Raw genomic sequence first — 22,013 nt, forward strand, 5'->3', positions numbered from 1 at the left:
TCCCTTGAGAGATGTGACCTCACTATAATAAAACAAGAGGCTGATGAGCTCTTTTCCACGTTTTGGCCAGCAATATTCAACTCACCAGTCCCTTTATGAGATGCTGTCCTGAACAAAAGCTTTTCATGATCTTGTGAGTTTAGGAAACGCAGGCTGATGGATCCCTGCCCTAAAAGACTAACAATCTCAGTTGGGAATGCAAAAGCAAAATACAAATTACAGTTCACAGGGTAAGGACAACATGAATATGTGCACTTAAGGAAAGCATTAAATTATATTAGCTCTGAAGTCACAAATCCTAACCCTGACAGGTATTAGCTGTTTGACTTTGGATAAATTTTATAATCTCTCAGCTTTAATGTTCTCATCTATAAAATGGATTTTTTCAAACCTACCTTTCAGAGTAATGAAAATTACATAGGGCCCCCAATAGTTTACGCACAGTAAACAATAGTTTCATTTAGTTGGGACACAAAGGATGTTAGCCAATATCTAACATGTCGATGTAATAAGTTATTCACCATCATTTACAAAATACTTTCAAATTTTACTACATTTTCCCATTTATTTGGAATCCAATAACATATTAATCTCTAACACATTGCCAGAACTTTAATTAGATATGCACCTTTCTTGATTCTACACATAAGTCTTTTACTTTCCTTCAACTTGACTTTTTATCTTAAATCTATTGATCCACAGTAACCTTAGAAGAGGCTATCTTGCTCTTAAAATTCATAGTGAATTCTTGAAGAAATGAGTAACTTTGTGGCAGAACACATCTAATAGATTTAGCAATTATGGGGAATATTTCCTACATTATAATTTGATAAAGGAAGTTTTTAGCTAACGCTAAAGGAGGTGAGAATTATATTCACTAGTCTTAATCAACAACTTTATTTGGCCAAGGAGTTTGGTAATTAGCAACTGAGGGAGGTGAAAACTGAATTCTGAAATTTGTGAATAAACTCTTGTGAAGAAAGAGCACTATATGAAAGCTAAAGCTCATTCACCAGTTTCAGCAAAGAAAAACTGGACAATCTAAGTGTAAGTTAATGCTACAAGAAAATTTCACTTTTTCTTAAAACAAAAAAGCAGAAGTCTCACAAAGGAAAGCACTAAGATTTTTAAATTACAGCTATGAACCTTTCAAAGATTCTACTGAATTATAAAATATTACAACATTATAAAAATGGCCCCAAATTACATTTACATAGAAGGACCCAGGAGATTTAGTTCATATGAAAAAATAAAAGATGGCAGCTGACGATTGGGTGTCTTTCTCAAGACATCTACAACTCCCTTCAAGGCTTAACTTACAATTCATAATTTTAATCACTTTTCTTGAAAAAATTTTCTTGAAATTCCTCCTTTTCACCCTAGTTGTCACCTTGAGCTCTCTTTGATCCACACTGTTCATTAGCATATCAGTCAGTATTTTCTGGGCTCAGTAATAGCAGGTCTCAAGACCACTGTTCAACCATTGTTATTGAACAGATCCTCCTTTAAATTTATATTATTCTATAATATAAATTTATCATGTTCATCCAACAAACTTCAAGGCATCCCTCTATCAAGCTCATTTTTTCCTCTCCAGTTCTAATATCATCCTGAGTAATTTCAACATACAAATTTATAATCTAGACATTGCCGCAGTCTCATAGTTCCCCGAGCTTCTCTATATGATTAAAAATCATATAAGAAAATCATCTATATCATACTTCAGCAATTTACTCATTTACTAAATAGACCATTTTACAACAACTTATTTTTAACCCCATCCCACTTCTATACCAAACCTGTTCTTCAATGTTGTGAAAACTTGGCTTAATTGTATCACACGTAGTTTGCCAGCTTTTCCTGGCTTCCTTTGACCTCCATCCAACTTTGAAACCATAGTTACACATTTCAAATATACTCTCACTAGCACCTCTAAATCATCTGTCTAATCCAATTCACAACATAAAGCAAACATGATAATCTCAAAGGAGTGTGTGTGGTTCTTGCTCCTAAATTGCTGAGTACTGGGGAAGAAAATCATTTAATTCTTCAGATTCTTCGCTAAGAAGTCAGGTATTCTAATTTTGAAAAGGACCCTCAGTGCTACATGCTTATTCAATTAGTTAAACCTTTCCATTCCCACTGCTCCTCAATGAAAAAAATATATAAATAAACGCTATGAGTCATGAACCTGCTTCTTACTTTCCCTTTCCTTATACTGGTTTGCATACTAGAATTACTAAGATCATATTTTTTAAAATGTCAATGCCTTGGCCTCACCCCAAGACAATTATATCAGAATGTCTCGGTATGGGGCCCATAAATCTGCTCTACACTTTTAATTTGCCTCTAAACCTTCACCTGTTCTTTCTTTCTTCTCTAACAACCTCACCCCCACACCTTCATCCATTAGTTAAGTTTTTCTAATAACTTCAATTTTGTTCTCTTATATATCTAAAACTCTTCCAAAATTCAAAAGTTTATTACAAAATAAGCTGTAATAAACAAATAAACAGAAAGCAAATAAATAAAGGTTCTTATAAGCTAAGTGTCATTGAAAAACTAAGGGTCTACATTTAAAGTTTTATTTAACAACATAATAAGCTAAGTAAAATACTACCCAAAGGATGTACCATTTAACAATATGTTACGATTAATGTTATTGCAATACATATAATTATATGTAACTGTGAAATAAATACTCAAATAATAACATCTTTCTAGATTACAGTTACAAAAAAATATAATGATCAATTGATTATATTTATTCTTAATACTGGTGATTATAGGTAATCAATAAATTCAATTTTTAGGAGCAAACAAATTATTTTCCTAAAATATATTAGTATTATAGATGCCAAAAGACATTTTTTATTTTTAGTGGAAACTGAACTGTTATAGCAAAATGCCAAGGAAAGTCCTGAAGAGGACTTGACAGCATCACTTAATGTACATATACTCTACCCATATGTGCTAGCCCAATTCTGACAACAGTGTTAATACCCACTTGAGTACTGGTCCTCAAATTTGATAGAAGGGGAACTCAGAATCATCTGAAGTGCCGTTTTTCAAAATATCTCTGTTCACCATCTTCTCTATCCAATTCTAGTCATACCCCAACATACTCTCATTATTAGGCTACCATACAAAAGGGTGAAGAATTCTTTTTTCGTTTTAGATTTTTGAGTCATTTGTTAAGATATATCTTTAATCTAAAACTTGGCTTATAATAATAAGTTTAAAAAGTTTTGTGGTTTAATTTTTCTCCTTAGCTAAATAAATAGGACTATTTACGGCTAGCATACTGTCTGTTGCCAGTTCTCAGGGTTCTGTTTTTGAGAGTGGTGCTGGATCGTAAGAGGGCTTCTTTACACCTCTTTAGAGTTGCTTGATAGCTACCTTAAAATTTTAAAGGCCAAAAATATTTGCTGTTTTGTTCTGGAAAAAATCTGATAACAGTAGATTTAAAAAGAGTTTTCAAACCTCTGTGATAAAAAATTTGGCTTAATTAAAACTAATATTCAAGCCATATGTATGTGCCCGTGGGCACACATACATAACTGCAGTACATCCATGCCTTGCAATGTTCCTCAGTTATAAAAACAATAAATTGTTGCTAAATGCAACAACTTGTATGGACTTTGAGGGAATTATGGTAAATAAAAAAACACCAAACTCAAAAGGTCATATACTGTATAATTCCACTTACATAATTCTTAAAATGACAAAATAATAGAAATGGAGAACAGATTAGTGACTGCCAGAGATCAAATTCAAAGGGCAGGGAGTGGAATGGGGGGTGGGTCTGGTTAAAAAGGACAAGAGATATTCTTATGATGATAGAACTGCTCTGTATTGTGACTGTATCAATGTCAATATCCTCCTTGTGATATCGTACTATATTTTTGCAAGATGTTACCATTGGAGGACACTGGGTGAAAGGTATACAGAATCTCTCTGGTTTTATTTTATTTATTTTTTTGGGGGGCAGCTGGCTGGTGCAGGGATCTGTATATTATTTCTTACTATTGCATGTAAACCTACAATTATCTCAAAATGAAAAGTTTAATTAAAAAACTATTTAAAAAGGTACTTGTTGTATACATATTGTATTTGTATTTGTCCAAAATTTTCTTTAGTTGTTCCTACTGACAAATATTTCATTCACTGCAAACTGTTTATTTCTAATAAACAGTTATTAGGAACAAATTTCTAATCACTGGAGTTTACATAAAGTAAATGGACTTCCCTGGGCAAAAGTGAGTCTTCTCAATTAAACTGTATGCTAAGATAGAGTATATTTAAGGGGGCTACTGTACTGACCACAGATATAATTAGGTGACCTACAAAGCAATATGCAGGACATAAAGATGACAAATCTGTTTTTAGGATTATATGTGGAACTGGTCAATAAATATTTTACATGCCCACAATAAAATAATATTAGCCTATAAAAATCATTTTCTAGAATACACTGATTTTGAGCTTACTTTAAATGCTCAGTTATATTTCACTATAACAATGAACAACTGTTTTGAATTACATACACCTACCTGAAATATAATAATTAAATATATAAGTCTAAGATAATACATTTAAAATTTTTTAAAATATATAAATTACCTGCATACAGAACACTGACGCTGAGGCTGAAGAGCAGTGAACATAACAATCATAGAATAGTTTCGAGGTGGTGCCTTTATAAATTTTCGGAATTTATCGCCATTCATTCGGAAAATTGAGCGCCTGGAACTCCATTCCATCAGCTGTTCTACTTTTTCGGCTAAAAGGTTCTGCAATTAAACATAAAAATTTAAATTTTACATAGGGTTAAAGTTCTTTAGTTTGTATTTCATATAAAGAGAATTGCATGAGATTGTATTTTACCCAAAATTAATTTGTTAAAAGTCTGTTTTGTTAATTTACCATATATGGACAAAATAGTCCATTTTATTTTTCCTAATGATTTCAGTGGTTTATAAAAGAGATATTAAAATCAAAACAATCAGATTTCCCCCCTCCAGAAAGATGAAATAGACATAAATTTTCCTAATCTTCCCACCAAATACGGCTAAAACTCTGGCCATTTATTTAAAAAAAAAATCAAGGATAAGAAGACTGAAAGGTGGGGAGAAGGCAGACTGGCTAGGGGCCTCAGACATGAAGAATGACATGGAGATGAGTTCCCTGGGTTTTCTTCTGCCCTCATAATATCCCAGACTGGCTGCTGGAGAAGTTGGTAATCCGAAAAAGCCAGTGGGCACAGACAAAGAAAAAGCCTTAAGAAAAGCTTGCTCTCTCTACTCAAAGGACAAGGAAAGGGGCAGCCTGGTAAGACAAAATACTCCAGCCAAATAACACAGGAGAGAGAGGGAAAAAAAAAAAAAAAAAAAAACCACTCAGCACTACCCTTAATAGCAAAAGCTGAACGGGGAGCCTTCGCTTGACTGTAAATTTCTCCCTAAGCATTTACATGCAACAACATAGAATAATTTCACAAATACAAAGCTGAAACTATGTACAAAACAGTGTTGTATAATTCTATTTATATTAAGGTCAAAAATGGGAAAAAATAATCTACTATGGTAAAAGTCAGACTAGTGGCTAATCTGAAGCAGGCAGAGGGACAGTGGGGAGGCATAGTGACTAGGAGACAACACAAGTGGAACTGAGGTACTAGAAATATTCTGTTCCTGCAGGGGGTGGAAGTGGAGGTGGTGATAGCATGCTAGCTTCTGTATAGAATGCTCTTATCTCTACATCATTCATTTAACCTGAAAAAGTCTGAGAAGCAAGAACTTTACAGATTGTATTCCTACAAGAAAAAGAAATTCCCTGTCCTTGCAAAACCAAGCAAGTATCAGTGGTCAGGAGAGAGAGGCGTGCATTATGGCTTTTAGCAAGTTCCACTCTAGAATTTAGAGAGAAATGTAATCTCTTTCCCCTTCTGTCTCAAGTAGGAAAGCACAGTGGCTCCCTGTGAACCACTCAGAGCCTGGGCATATATACAAGAAGGGGAGAGAAGAGAAGGAATGCATCACACCCTGAGTTTGGGTAAAAGACTTGTTGAAATGCTCTGCACTCACATGAACAAGGAAAAAAGACAAATTGACAAACTGAAAAAATGGAAGAGAGGGAGGGAGGGAGAATAACTCAGCTAAAGAGCAGAACATTTGAATTAATAATTTGGCAGAGAGAGAACATTCAGATAAGCATACAAGGGTATGCTAGCTGTATGAAAAATTAAAAACAAAAAATCATGGCTAATTACTGGGATAATTGTTAAAAAAAAAAAAAAGACAAAATTTTAGCATAGCAAAAAGCCATCAACTGAAATTAATCCTAACTTTGAAACAAACTACTAGGATTTAGTTATATTTAACTGTTTGGACTTTAATTCTGGTTTAAAATATACTGTAAATATATTTCCATACAAAGTAAAATAATAATCTCGTTAAACTGAAAGTTAAATAAAACTTATTTTTGAAGATATTGCTCTGCCTCAACAATATGCCCCAAACAGTTGAAAACTACATAGAAAGATTTTTACTTTTAGCTTTAATTCTGAAAAATGAAGTGAGGGTATTTTCCATGTTAAGCACAACTTACCTTACAAAAAAATTGTTATATATTTAATAGGATTTATTTTAAGTCTTCAACTGTTTACCATAATACTCAATGAGTCTATTTAGTATCTATAAATTATTTTGAGCCTTAAAAAAAATTAAATAAGATATATACTACATAAATAAAATATTTATATTTTAAATATTTAGGAACTGTTAACTCTCTATGCAAAAGACAAAACCTCCAGAATGGAAAGCAAGCATGACATTCCTCTAATGAGGGCAGAAGGGAACTGGTCTAAGAAACCATTACTTATCTATGAGTTCCTAGGGTATTTCAGTATACTTTTCTCATTAAATACATACACACTACAAACATACTTTTCTTTTATTACTCTTTGAATAATCTTACCCTGTAGTGGGTTAGAAATCTTGATTCTCCTTTGATCCTAGAATAGGATTTTTAGGTAATGCATGAATGAGCCAAAAGGCTCTCAAGTAGGAGACAAAGTCCACAGACAAGTTTGGCAAAAGCCATCTAATCAATTCTATTCACTGTTTAGGGATGGGATTGTGTACTTTGACTGTTTTAGGTTGCTGGTTTGATTCCGGCTTGAATGACTATTGACTATTTAACCTATTGATTTTTCTTGAGATATGTTAAGGAAACTGCTTAAATGCTGTTTATGCTAAAGAAATTGCTGTAGGAAGTATGTGGAAAAGAAAATGTTTACTAAGGGCAAGCTGTTTGTTGATGGATTGACTTAGCTTTTTACAAACTGCATTCTGGAATGTCATATTGTTAATTTTACTGCTATTACTAGTTTTAGTTATTTAAAGTTAAATATAGCTTTAAAGGAGGTTAACAAAGCTGGTATTCATATTTTCCAAGTGCTTTCCAAGTGCCTCAAGATAACATTAAGCTCATTTACTGAACTAATCACCAAGGAAAATTTCTCAGTTAGTGGAATATTTCTCATTTAAATAAGAAACTAGATAAGTTACATCTGCCTTTAAAAACCAAATATGACAACAATGCATTGTCATAACTTGGTTTAACTGAATTCCTTTCTTAGCTACTGTGCAGTTACTACATTCTTTCAAAAATAAGCAGATATAAATCTTTCCTTTTTCTAACTATTGAAACCCTACAACTTGACAACCACGGTGCTACAGATTTTAGGTTACACAGTCATGCTTAATATTTTTAAAATATGTAAAAATATAACTTTTACACAATCATGTCTTGAATAAAGGTAGAATTCCAATTATATTTTGTTTTTCCATTACTGATAATCTGGAAAATATTTTTTTTAAAGAAAATGCACATCAGTCTGCATCAGTGTGACAGACTCACTATTGGGATTTTTGAATTCTGTCATGGTGCCTCCTAAAAGCGCTGTATCGGTGTGAAATTCTAATGCTATCTGCAATATATTAATAAGAGTGTGAGATTCACTATACCTTTACTAGATTTGGATATTCATTCTCATATTTTCTCATATTCTTTCTCTTTCTCTCTCTCTAACTTAATAATTAAAAATGGTATCTTGTGCTTTTAATTTGCACTGTTATTTTCTGGCAAAACTGAACAGTTTCCCACAATTCTGCATGCTAGTTATCTCTCTTTCTCATTACCTCATGTCCTTTATCCTTGATCTATTCACAAATGATTTAAATTTATTCCATAGAAGAGATAAAAATATATGCAATAAAACTCTTTACATACTAATCAATAATAAAAGTGTACCAAGATAAGATTTTGTCATCTGTAAATTGTCTTCTTTTTGCTTATAGGATAAACAAGGATAAGCAGAGTAATAAGTGAAAAAAATAATATTTTTAAAGTATATATTTGATTATATTTTGTGAATTACTTTTACTTAAAAATCTCAACTTACTATGTGAAAAATCTCAATTCTTTAAACTGGAAAAAAAATCCATGTTCTGGTACCACAATGAAATATCAAATGCTGCTGATATTAGAAAGTAAAATCTCCCTTCTATTCTCTTAGTAGCCCAATTACTTGATGATTCAAACAAGTTTCTCTTTTCATTTGATTATTCAAACCAGACTGGAACAGCAGTAAATTCCACACAAAAATTTTCCTATGAATCTTAAGTATCAAATAACTTTAATATTTTCTTCCAAAACATAGCATGAGGAATGATGGAAGTGTGTTTGCTGTCTCATGACAGTGGTGGTGGAGCCATGTCCACACATTTGTCAAAACCCACAGGAATACGCAATACAAAAATGTATTTTACCTTACCTAATTATTTAAAAAGATCATTTAATTGATCATTTAGATCATTTAACATTAGAAGTACCAAAATGAAATAAAAACATTAATTAATGAACCTGACTGTATTACAAGAAAATAACATAAACACTTTGGAAAACAGTATTTGATTGGATACTCTTAAAACTAAAGAGAAAAGGAACTCTACACAAATACCATTCTCTATTTTGTTTCTCACAGGGGTACGAATTAGCACTTTTGTTACTTTATGAGCACGCTGGAGTTAAACAAACTAATGAATACGTTACATATAAGGAGAGCCAAATTTACACTGTCAGAAAAGAACTGACAAATAAGGAAATGGGGAAGGCTAAAAATCCTGTGGTATTGGATGGGAGTTGGAGGCATCCATATTAACTTGAGGCTTTTAAAATAAAAATACATGTATCTATATTTTACAAATAGATAACAGAAGTAAATATAGACCTGTATGGATGAGTGGATTAGCACACACACATGTCCTAGCTCTGGCCACTCTCAGTAGAGCAATGACATCCTAATAGCAATAAGCACACCTAACACTGAGAACTTGGTTTATGAATACCACTCTCCATTAAAAGGAACCAGGGTTTCCCAGAGAAGTGGTTGATTAAAAGGGTGAAGCAGAGAAAAATAACATGAGACTAGAACATCTTTTGGTGCCAGAAAGTAAAAAAGTGCTCAAAAAAGTAATGTCAAAGGATACAAGAACCAATGTGAAAAAGGTCCCAATAACCAAAGCTGGAAAACACTTGAGCAACAACAAAAATGAAAATAGTACTGAATTGTAAACCACAGAATATAACAAATATCCACAAGTCCATACTTAAATAACTGCATGAATAAATAAATGCGGGGAAAGGGATAATTCTTCCTTACGGAAGAATTCAATACGATAATTGAAGAAGCAATAAGGGAAACAGAAAATCATCATTAGACTACCACAGCATGTAAGATCCTCAATGGGTTCTAAACTTAGTAGGTGAAGTTTTGAAGAGAAACACAGTATCTGTATAGTCTCCAAGTATCTCCTCAAGATGTTTATAAATTATCAAGAGAAAAACAGCACTTATCGAAGAGTAATCAGTGTTAACAATACCAGTAATAATTCATATCAATATCATGTACTCCCTGACATGATCCACTGAGGACAGATCACTTCTGTGGTATTCCTGCCAAAAAATGCATAGCCTCAAACTAATCATAAGAAAACATTAAACAAACCCAAATGCAGTAACATTCTACAAAATAATTGACCAGTACTCTTCAAAGGTGTCAAGTTCATAAAAGACAGCGAAAGACTAAGGAACTAACACATACTGGAGAAGGCTAAGGTGACATGACAACTACATGCTATGTAGAACCCTGGACTGGATCTTGGAACAGGAAAATGGCATTAGTGGAAACACTAGTGAAATGTAAATATTGTCTATAGGTTAATAATATTAAACCAATGTTAATTTGTTGTTTTTGATAACTGTACACATTATTAACCTTGAAAGAAGCTGGGTGAAAGGCATACAGGAACTCTGGACAATTTTTGCAACTTAAAAGAAAGCAAAAACAAGAAAAATAAAAGCATATGATATAAAAATACATTATTTCCTTAAATTTTTTTAATGTGCACAAGTTTAGTTATTGGTCAGTCTATATTGGGATAATGAACACTTCTGTGCTACAAATTCAGAGAAGATATTACAGTTTAGTGTTGCTTTATACTAGCACATTTTCAAAATGAATAATTATTTTTAATTTTCCCAAAGTATTAAGATGATGATCAAGAAGGTGAGAAAAAAGAAAATAATCAGGCAAAACTCTTACATCATCATATTTTGATATACTTGTTGGGAAATCTTCAGGATGATTCTTGAAGCATGCCCTGAAGAAAATGAAGCACAGTTCCAAAAGTACATGTATTTATACATAAGAAAGTATGCATTCCCTAATTCAAAAAATATTTACTGAGTACTATGTGCCAGGCACAGAATTAGGACCTGATAATATAACAGTAAATATGATACAGTCCCTGCCCTCACTGGCTACAAAGTTAAATTTCTCAAATTTTAATAGTGATTAAATTATCAAATTTTAAGAGACAGCTTTTTGGGACAGTTTTTTGACTTTAAAGATCCAACTTCCCTGAAAGGTACAAAAAGTCGGAGGAACAGAAAACAAAAGAAGGAAGACAAAGACATTATAAAGCCTGAACAAGAACAAGAGAACAAGAGTCTCCCTTGTTAAAAAAACTTTTCGTAAGTGCCTACTGACAGAATAAAAGCTACAAGGAACATAAGATCAAGATCACTATCTGGTCCTAATCTCTATTTTTTTTCATCTCCTGTTCGTCTCTTAACCTCTACCTATACCACCTCATATATCTTATAATGGGTTTGGAGCAGATGGGATAAGTATTTTTCTTCATAAATTCCTTGGATAATTCTAACATGAAGACAGAGTTGAGAAGCTACAGCTCTAATCAGTCTCAAAAACATGGCACAATTTTTTTATATGACCAGGCCTAGCACAAGCTATTCAGAAGAAATGCCTATCTTACCTGTCTTCCACTATATTTCCCAGAGCAAATTTGTCCTTGTACTAAAAGACTCAAATCGAATAACCCATATTCAAGAAAGATCCTTTACTAATGTCCCCTAAGGGAATCTCAGTCGCTCCTCTGTAAAAACGTCTATTAAACCACCAACCACATACCTGTACAGCTATCTCCCCTTCTATACTGTGAGTTCAAAGGCAAAGATCATACTTTATCATCTGTGTAGCCCTAGATTTTTGAAAAATCCATTGAACATAATAGATACTGAAGCGATGTGTAACCAAACTAGGAGTTCTACTCTCCTTAAATTAAAAACTTTAGAACCCAAAATTCAGGGAGTTATTTCTAAATTCTGTCTACAACAACAATATAGAGGAGAATCTAAGATATTTACAATTGGGCTTGGTAGTTTTAACACACTTGACTTTATTTTAAAATCAATAAAATAAATTGATATTCTAAAAACACACATAATATGCAAATTTCTAAGAGTAAACTTTATATAAAAATACAAAGCACTATTTATAAACTTCTAAAACAGAAATTAGTCACTATTGAAAAGTCAAAAAGGAACAGACCTCTACTGTTTTTTTCTTAGATTCGTTTATGAACTGTTCCTATACCATACCAGATTATCTACTTTTACTCCACTTTCCACCCACAAGGATCAGAGTAACCAGTTTCTATAGCTCTTGCCTCAGTATCTTTTCCCTTTCCAACAGTCAGAGAGGCACCTGAAATTACTCTAAGATATACACCTTTGATTCACCTTTTCTGAATTATCTCATCTGTGCATACTAAAAAAGCACAAAGAAACACTACAAGGTATACAAATAACTATGTTACCTACATAAATGACATTTATAAACCAAGGAAAAACAATAAAACCTACCCAAGCCAAATTAAAAACTTTGTCTTCCCACCTCACTAATGTCAACATATCCCTAACGAAGAGTCAGAAAATGACAATGAACCAATTCAGAATAGAAACCGTAATAATTAAATTTATTTTAAAAGTGTAGGCCCATCATGCACACTATATTATGGTACTCAAAAACAACAGAAAGCTCAAAATCAACAGAAAGAAAAAAATATTTACTGATTACTTCCCATGTGTCAGGTACCATGCCCATTTTATGCACCAGGTGCCATACCAACAGCTCCATTCTCCAGAGAAAAAAAAATTCAAGCTCAGGGAACCTAAATTACTTATTCAAGATCAAATAAGCAGTTATGGATGAATTCAAACTCACCTTTTCCACTATAAACTCCTACGCTATTTTCTCTATGTATTAGAGATTATTTATACATATAAATGTATATATATATATTGTATTATACATACACAAATGCATTAAATAAAAAAAACTTGGGAAACATTTAAACAAAAGTAGACTTTTCTATACAGTGAAAAAGTTTATTAGAGAAATTCCTCTAACTTAATTCCTTGACTTTGCCTAGAAATTATTTGTAAGCAGGCATCATGAATGGCAAAAACTAGGCCAGATAAACAAGTTAACATGTAGTTTCCAGGTGCTTAAAGATTTTAATATTGAAGAATGCATTTAAAAAGTGCCAATATATGAACACCATACCTAAAGCATGTAATAGCAAAAAAAAAATTGACTAAAGTTAACTTAGAGTATATGATTAAGGACATTAAAGGATCAGATTCTTTACTCAGGAGGTAATGTCAGAAGAGTTTAAATTCATCAGCTGTACTTCTATATTTTCAATATACATGAAGACTAAATTGGAAATCACAATTCTAACCGAAGGAGCATATTTCATATATAAATTGATATATACCACAAATCCTTAGCAAAAGGGAATCTGCCAATCCAATAATGATTATGTCATGTCCAAAGCAATTTACAAATTCATAGAAGCATGATTTTAAACTTAAATGACATGAAAACCTAAATGTCTATCAACTGTTGAATGGGTAGACAAAATGTGGTATACCCACACAATGTGTTGGAAAATAAAAAGGAACAAAATTCTGATAAATACCACAAAATGGATAAACCTCAAAAACATTATGCTCACTAAAAGTAGCCAGACACATGAGACAATATATTGTATGATTCCATTTACATGAAATATCTAGAAGGGACAATTTATAGAGACAGAAAGTAGATAAACTGTTACCTGGATCTAGGAGTAAGAAAAGGGATTAACCGCCAATGGACAGTAGTATCATATTGGAGGGATAAAATGTTCTACAACTGACTTCTGGTGATGGTTGTACCACTCACAAAATTTACTAAAAATCATTAAATTGTACACTTGAATGGGTAAATTTATCTGTAAAATACACCTACATTCTGTACTTTAAAAAAAATTTGAATGTCCTAGAGTATATAGGCTAGTGGGCACAAGTGAGCCTGGTTCAATGTTAAATACCACATCTCAACTTAGATTAGTTGTTTTCTACTTGTCCTTACATACTCACTGCCTCCATGAGGTGATAAAAAATAAAAATCTTAAAGAAAATAATATATGCTGTGATATAATACATAGAAAATGCCCCGTTCGTTGTCTCAGAAAACATAATTTTGTTTTCAAAGGTCACGTAGGGGAGGAAAATTAATTTCTCTCTAAACTTCATAGTTCTTAATGGATCTCCTATAACAAAAGACAGGTTAACAACAGAAAAGCAAACAAGTTTAATAACATGCATACCTCCTGTATACATGGGAGGTAACCCAGAGAAAGAATGAATCTCTAGAGTAGATCCCAAAGGTGCAATTTAAACTTCCCTGTTTGGGTGTGCTTTATGGTCTCTTGGAGAGAATGATGCTCATGAATTTAAACTCCTTATTTCCATTAAAGAATGAAACTTACGTGAAAAAAAGTTCATGCCTAAGGGAACTTTGTATAGTTAAGGGAGCACAGAAACATCCATAAGGTAAACTATAATGCCACTTTTAAAAAACTGAGATAAATGCCATATGTATTAATTTAAATGGACAAAAGATTTGATGGCTGAAGTTCAAAGGACGACTGCATGTATATGTGATGTGACTTAACCAAAAATTATTTCTCTGAATCTCAGTTTCTTCATCTATAAAATTCAAATGATTCACAAAGATGTTGATAAGATTAAATGAGTTAAAGTACAGAAAACTCCTAGCACAGCATCTTACAAATGGTAAGACACTCAAATTTTGTTACCTTCTCTCTAGGTCAAACTATCAGCAACACTGATCAGGTTGCTAAAGAAACATCTATACTGGTGTTGAGCTGGATCTCCGATCCTTCTGTCCCTTCATGCGCAGGTCGTGAGTTGTCGGGTCAGCAGAAAATTAAAAGAAGATTCTGACAGCTTTATGCAAGGTAGTCATATTTTATTCTCCAGATGTGAGCTTCGCAGACATGCTTTATTCTCAGACATGAGCTCTGCCCTACTCCACTGTCCCTCCATGCTCTGCTGTGCCTTCCAAGCTCTGCTGACCAGCAGTTCAGAGCAGTTGCCTTTCTACTCTGTGGTATACAATAGTGGCCACAAGACCAGCATTACATAATTACAACAATCATGCTGAATCAGTAAATGGGCACAAATGCACAGTTACACTTTTATAACTTGTTTCTAGTGAATGTGATGAATCTTGCCCATTTGTAACAGATGTAAGGTGAGTGAGCCTGAATAAGCTGTTCTAGTTTAAACTGTTTTCATTTTCCTTACAACTGACAAATTGTAAAAATCTCACTAATACCTTCAATATCAAAGTTACCAAACATTATATGAATGTGTGATGGTAGTGGCTTTGCTGTTAAGTAAATGGCTTATTGCCAACTCAGCAAAGGATGGTATAAAAGATCTTATTTCTGTCAACACTAACTCATTAGTAGGGGCTGCTTTAAATTCACCGCAGAAGAAGATTCTAAAACTGAGACTGGTCCTATTAGTAAAGAGTGTGTGAGCAGCTGGGTTTTGTCTGTTACTGGCACAAGAATGGGAAACAGAGATAACAGGTGTCATAAATCTATCATTGAAAGAAAGTGAGCGGAGATGCAGGGTACCGGTCAAGCTTTATTAAAGGAAAAGAATCTGCCAAGCTGTGCTCAAAGTAGCAGGCAGCCCAGGGCTGCCCTGAAAAGGGGACAGCACCAGGTGTGGGGGTGGTAAAGCTTATATACTGTGCCAAGAGCTGGCTGATACCATCAAGGAGGGTCATTATGCTAATGTAGATAGGGGTGGAGAACTGCGTCCCTGTGGAAGCAAAACGGGTTTCTGTTAAGTCAGGAGGCTTCTCATAATGGGAAGTGGGGAGGGGAGAGGAGGAGGTGGGTAGCGCCATTTTGTACTTGGGCTTGTCTAAAGTGGTGCTGGTTATGTTGCAGATCTATTAATCGTATATAAAAAAAATTTAAACTAAGAATCGTCAAGGAAGAAACTTTGCCCTGAGTACCTTCTAAAAACAAAGGCTAGCTGGTCTTACATACTGAAGAATAAGTCAGTCATATTAACTACAGATGCTTACAGCTCTTTGTTTTTATGAAAACTGAACTTGAAGGCAATTCACTATAATAAACAGACTAGCATAATTTATATGCCAGTCCCCAACATATGACATTACTCAATTTCTTCTCAATTCATGTTTTTTTCTAGTAATAAAAACAATTCATACCAGAAATACAAGAAGTGGTACATTTCATCAAACAACATGTAATAAAATTGTTCATTCCAAAGTGAAGCTTAAATTGAAAAAGATCTCTCTAATACTTCTACACTCATTTTTTTGTTTCCAGCATTTTACCCCTAGGTACATCTTAATGATGACCAGATGCACCAAAGCAATGATATATATGATTCATGTCTTAAAAAAGGATACATTTGCCAGTGGCACAGCTATTCATGTGTCTGCTACATGGTATTTATTCATGTATCTACTATCATCAAAATAGCCACAATATAACTTGAATAATCACTCACAGTATGTAAATTTGGAATGAGAATAAGAAGTACATGTTGAAGGTATCGGTGACACACAGAAACATTTCATGATCCCTTCTGTTCTTCTCTGCATTTTGCAGAAGCCTCTGAAAGAAAAAGTCTTTACTTTTCAAGACTTTAATATTTAAGGGGTTCAATCAAAGCCCAATGATAAATCAAACAGAAGCAACCAGATGCATACCATTTTGCATTTGGGAGAAAAGTTACCTTCAATTTCTGAAATTATTTGATCATAAAAATTTTTCTTAATACTAAGCCATTCCCATATTTGAGTAAAATATAAAGGGCAATTAATGCTTCTAGAAACCAAAATATCAGAGACTAAGTGCTACACAACCTCATCTAGTTTACATACTGTTCACTGAAGATCACCAATAGCCTCAAAGGCACTTAAAAGACCACAATGAGCTACACAATAAATAAGAAAAATAGACTATTTTTATCAAAAATATAAAATACATCAAACGCACATGCCATAAAGAGGGCAAAGATTCAAACATTAGTTTAATCAGAAAACTTCAACTATTGTTATGTTCAAAGGTGAAAGGGCAGAAGATTCAAAATACATTATATAAATCAAACAAAACATTCTTTAATGTTTTTAATATTAAGCATTTTAAAATTAAAGAAAGGAATACTGGAAAATCCAAGACCAATTCCACCTCACGGAAGATACTAAAGATCTTTTGTCTAAGGAGGTAAAAAGAGAATTTGGCCATTTCTGACAGGTACAAAAGTATCGACACATTTATAGAGGTGTACAGTCTTAAGTTTTCAAGCCCAACATACCACAGATAATACCTAATTCAATTCGTATGACAGATAATACCTAATTCAATTCAGATCTGAATGAGAAATGGAGAAATAAAGTTATTTGAGAAAACATTTATTCAGAGATATATGCTTCTTTTGAGAAAGAAGCAGCTTTCAATTGGTGCTACAATATTCAATTAAACAAACTTTTTCTAGAGACTCAGTAAAAATATGTCTAGTAACACATCTAGGAGCACATCTTGTAACACATCTCTAGTTTTAATTATGGCTTTATCAACCTCTTCAGAAATTTTCCCTGTGGAGAAATCCACATTTTGGCTATCTCTGTATCCCTCAAAGCATTCTGAATGAATAACTCCTGTTAGGCCTTCAAGCTCCATCTACACTGAATGAATGAGGAATTTGTAAAATTTCTAAGCTACAATCTAGGAATTGGTAACCTAGTAGCCCTATTCAAATGTCATTTTTTAAACAGGGGTTTCTTTCAAATGTAATTTTTTAAACACGAACGTCAATTTGTTTCTTTGTCTGTTATTCTCTGATTAAAAAGAAAAAGGATATTATTATTAAAGAAGAAACTGTTTCTAAAACTTGCATTATATCTCATTTATATAAATAAGTGTCATAACCACAAGAACCTAAGAATTACTGTGGCCAAATTCTAAATTAATATTTCAAAGATTTAATATCAATTTTAATTTCTCTAGAATTTCCTTATTCACAAAAATAAAAGGAACAGTGCACTCACATAAATACATCAATATAAAAATATTAAAGTTTCTGCTCCATGTAAAACTAAACTATCCCCGGCTATAAGAAATTTTAAGAACTTTAATGTTAGATGTTATCTGGAGTCTTAGTCAATCTGTAAATAAAATATTATGTTAATATTAAAAATAATAATGTTACATGCTGATACCTTAATTTTATAACACAGAGAAAAACACATCAGAAAAATCACTCAATATTTTGAAATACTTAATATCTGATACTATTAGTAATAACAAAATTAATGAATGTATAGAATTATAAGAATTTAGGTATACCATGAAATAAACCTCATGCCTAAAATGTAAGGCCCCCACACAAAAATGAGGTAAGATACATATTAAGCTGATTATAACAGTTAATTTATTAATCATACCTTTCTTAATATACCCTAACAAAATAATTCAAAAGAAAAAATCTAAACATAGTTTATGTGATTAACAGCCATAAAAATAAAATAGCTAGGAAATAAAGAGCATATTAATACAATCAAATATTAGAGACTAGAATGACACATATGGTCTGTTACTAGTAAAAAAAATTCTATTTATAACATCAAGTGGAAAGATAAGAGTTAATATGTTTACACTAATTATAACTACACAAAAGTATGCCTGTCTGTGTGTTGATAAAGATAGGTCATAAAGTCATGTAAATAGTTGAAAATGGTCTTTTTTTAGTATTAGTAGTTATTCCATTTTATTTTTACTTCTAAGTGCAAACAGTTTTGTTTTTGTTTACTTATGTGAGTTGTCCTCATGACTACTTTTCACTGTAAAACTGCTTAAGTACAATACCCTTTTGTCAAGAGACAACATCACTAGAATGGGGACCATGATATTTTCTCTGAAGGATCAAAATACGAAGTCACTTTATAAGGGACAGTTATAAAATGGGCTAAATGAACATCCCATTTTTATTCTACCGCTGCATTAGATCCTATCACCATCTTTCTTGAACTCTTTCATATCCTTCTGTTAGATATTTATTATTGTAAAAATAAATATCCCATTTTAAAACAGGTACCAGATACAAAGAATCACAGCAGCTGTTTAGAGCAAAACAGAAAATCTACTCCCAGGTGTTCATAGCCATCTGGGCATACTCTCTTGAGAATACAGCTCCAGGCAAGATGGCCATTACCAGTGCGAATGAATGTAGCAGATACCGATACCCTACTATAATAATACACTACACATCATAAAATAATCTCCACTGCTCTAGAAGTCATTGTATATAACTCTTCACTATTAATGGACATGCTACAACTGAAGAAAAGTTTTATTACAAGAATATGGAAAAACAAAAATAGTAACTATTCATAAATTGCGAAGTTGAGTTTTTTTTCAGCAAGTTTATTCTTTAGTCATAAATTTATCAGTAAAATCTGTAATGGCTAAATTATTAAAACCAAGAAAAACTAAATAGAATCCAACAGAAAACAAGCCAAGAGCAAAGCTTTAAATGTACTTGAAAAGTTTTCCAATGCTTTTTTCATCAACTTAAAACAGGATCTGGTCTATCGAGTTACTTCCAAATGGCAGTAGCAAGTCAAGTATTTGGGAAGAACAAAAGATTTGCGTTGGTTATTTTGTATAAAAGATATACTATTAAAATTAACAGAGCTACCTACTAACCGCAATCTGTATTATTGGCAGAGGCACTAAAATCTCCAAAGAAACTTCTTACATGGGACTTTAATATTACTCAATGTCTTCTGCATACAGACAATATTCTAAAGTCATGTCCCCCCAGGACATACTGAGATCCCTTACTGTTTTTTTCTTTTATCCCTATAAGATAAATAACCATTTCATATTGAAATGTATTATTTATAAAAAATGAAAAAATACTGTAAGGTAACAAAGCAATCAAAAAATTAAGGAAATTAAGGAATTCAGTACACATTAGATCCTCATGGAGAAAGGGGTAAGTACTTGGGGATAAAATCTGAGAGATAAATCAAAATAAAGAACTCAGGAAAAGAGAAGCTTTGGGCATAATTCAGCCAACAGGTGAATCAAAAAAAGAACTCGGCAAATAAAAAAAGCTATGGTAAAAGACTTAAATGTTTAGGTTAGTGTTTCTTAAATGTAAATACATTTAAAATGTAGAACCAAGAATAAATAACTCTAGCAATTATAGTTACAATCTTCCCATCCTGGTTTGCCCAGGAAGCTCCAAATTTCACTTACTATTCCAGCACAGTTATTAATAGCATCCCTCTACTCTCAGTAATATTCCAGTTTGGGTAACTTGCATGGTCACTCCAGATTTTTAACACTTACATTATGTTCCATAATTAGACAATGCAATTCATCAAACATTTAGAGATGAGGAAGGGAATTAGGAAGGAAATGTAACAGTACAAAATTTCCACATTTTTATGCATATAATCAATCAATATAGACTTTAATTAAAAGTGTTTATAGTTAAAGCATGTTGAAGGGGGGAAGGATATTTATATCTTCAACTTACTTTAAAATACATTTTTTAAAAAGAGACTGATATACGATACACAAGACAGATATACAAGGAAGCAAGCACAGTGAAATATTAATTGTAGAATCTAGATGGCAGATATTTGAGTACTTACTGTTAAATTCTACTAACTTTTCTATGTGTTTGAAAAATTCATAATTTAGAGGACAAATAAAATTTATGTAAATTTAATGATAGCTGTTTCTGGGTAGTGAAATTTTTTAATGCATTTCTTTTTTCTCTCATCTTTGAGCATTTCTATTTTGCCTTTTGTTATAACGCATTTTACAAATGTGTCACTTTATAACTATAATTGTAGTTTTTAAAGGAGTTGCCTATTTCCAGCTACTTATCAGTTTGTACAACTAAATTACAAACTCCTGAAAGCCCAGAACTGTGTCTTTCTTTATCATTGTGTCCCCAGTAGCCAGTCCAGTGCCAGCCTCATGAATAACTAATTAAGTAATGGAAGAATTTATTAAAAATGCAGATATAGAATTAATGCAGTTCTCTCATAGTTGACATATATCCTTGGTCTAACCACCCTCTCCCAACCACTTGTGACAGGAAAATTACTCTTTTTAAAACATCGGCTGGCAATTATAACCAGAGATAACCCAGGGTAAAAGATGATCATTCAAATTTGGAAGCAGTTTGTTAAGTTAAGCATAATAAGTTAGCATGTTTAGTACTAATATCTACTGGGTTAAAATATTATAAAACATTGTACTTCATTTAGAATATAAATATATTATATTAAAAATACCACTGGAGGGCCAGCCCGTGGCTCATTCGGGAGAGTGTGGTGCTGTGAACACCAAGGCCCCGGGTTCGGATCCCATATACGGATGGCCGGTTCGCTCACTGGCTGAGCGTGGTGCTCACAACACCAAGTCAAGGGTTAAGATCCCCTTACCGGTCATCTTTAAAAAATAAAATAAAAATAAAAAAAATACCACTGGAAAATGTAAATTAAAACCATATCAAGGGATACGATATGGATTTACACTGGTAAAATCTTTCAAGGGGTCACACTAATACATTCAAAATTTTAAATGTGTGTGTCCTTTAGTACAGCAATAGCATTTCTAGGAATTTATCCTAAAGAAATAATCAGGCAAAGCACATGTGTTTATGTAAAAGGATATTCCCTGTAGCACTATTTATAACTGCAAATATTTAGAAATAATATCTATGCCTACAAAAGTGCTTAGTTAGATCATAATATGGTATGAAATAGAACACTGTTACAGTTATTTAACAAGATGAGATAGATTCACCTAAAAGGATATCCACAATTTACCTTTAAATAATCCAATAAATGTTATTTAAAAGAACATTATGTAAAGTTCCACTTTATATTTTAAAAATACATATGAGCGTACTTGAAAAAGTTCATGGAAAAACAGAATTAAAAGATAATACAAATCTTTCCACGAATTTTTTGAAGTACTCTCATTAGTGAGTGTGCCTATTTACTCATTAACTTTTTTACATATATACTAAATAACTGAAAGGATATATTGCAAATTGACAATGGTTTATTTCTAGTGGAAAAGATTACAGGGGTATGCTTATTTTTACTTTATCAACTTCTATGTTGTTTAAAATTTTTACCTGTATTATTTTAT

General features: G+C 32.5%; 1 protein-coding gene across 5 annotated transcripts in view; it reads right to left on the reverse strand.

The window, feature by feature from the left end:
- Positions 1-22,013, reverse strand: part of TUSC3 (tumor suppressor candidate 3) — a 270,895-nt gene that overhangs the window by 185,091 nt on the left and 63,791 nt on the right. For all 5 annotated transcript variants that reach the window (XM_063076814.1, XM_063076813.1, XM_063076811.1 and 2 more), the window contains exon 2: positions 4,624-4,793. In XM_063076814.1, the coding sequence (XP_062932884.1) occupies positions 4,624-4,793 (170 nt within the window). The remainder of the gene's footprint in view (positions 1-4,623; positions 4,794-22,013) is intronic.

The sequence above is a fragment of the Cynocephalus volans genome, chromosome 13, assembly GCF_027409185.1.
Source record: "Cynocephalus volans isolate mCynVol1 chromosome 13, mCynVol1.pri, whole genome shotgun sequence".
Taxonomy (NCBI): Eukaryota; Metazoa; Chordata; class Mammalia; order Dermoptera; family Cynocephalidae; genus Cynocephalus; species Cynocephalus volans.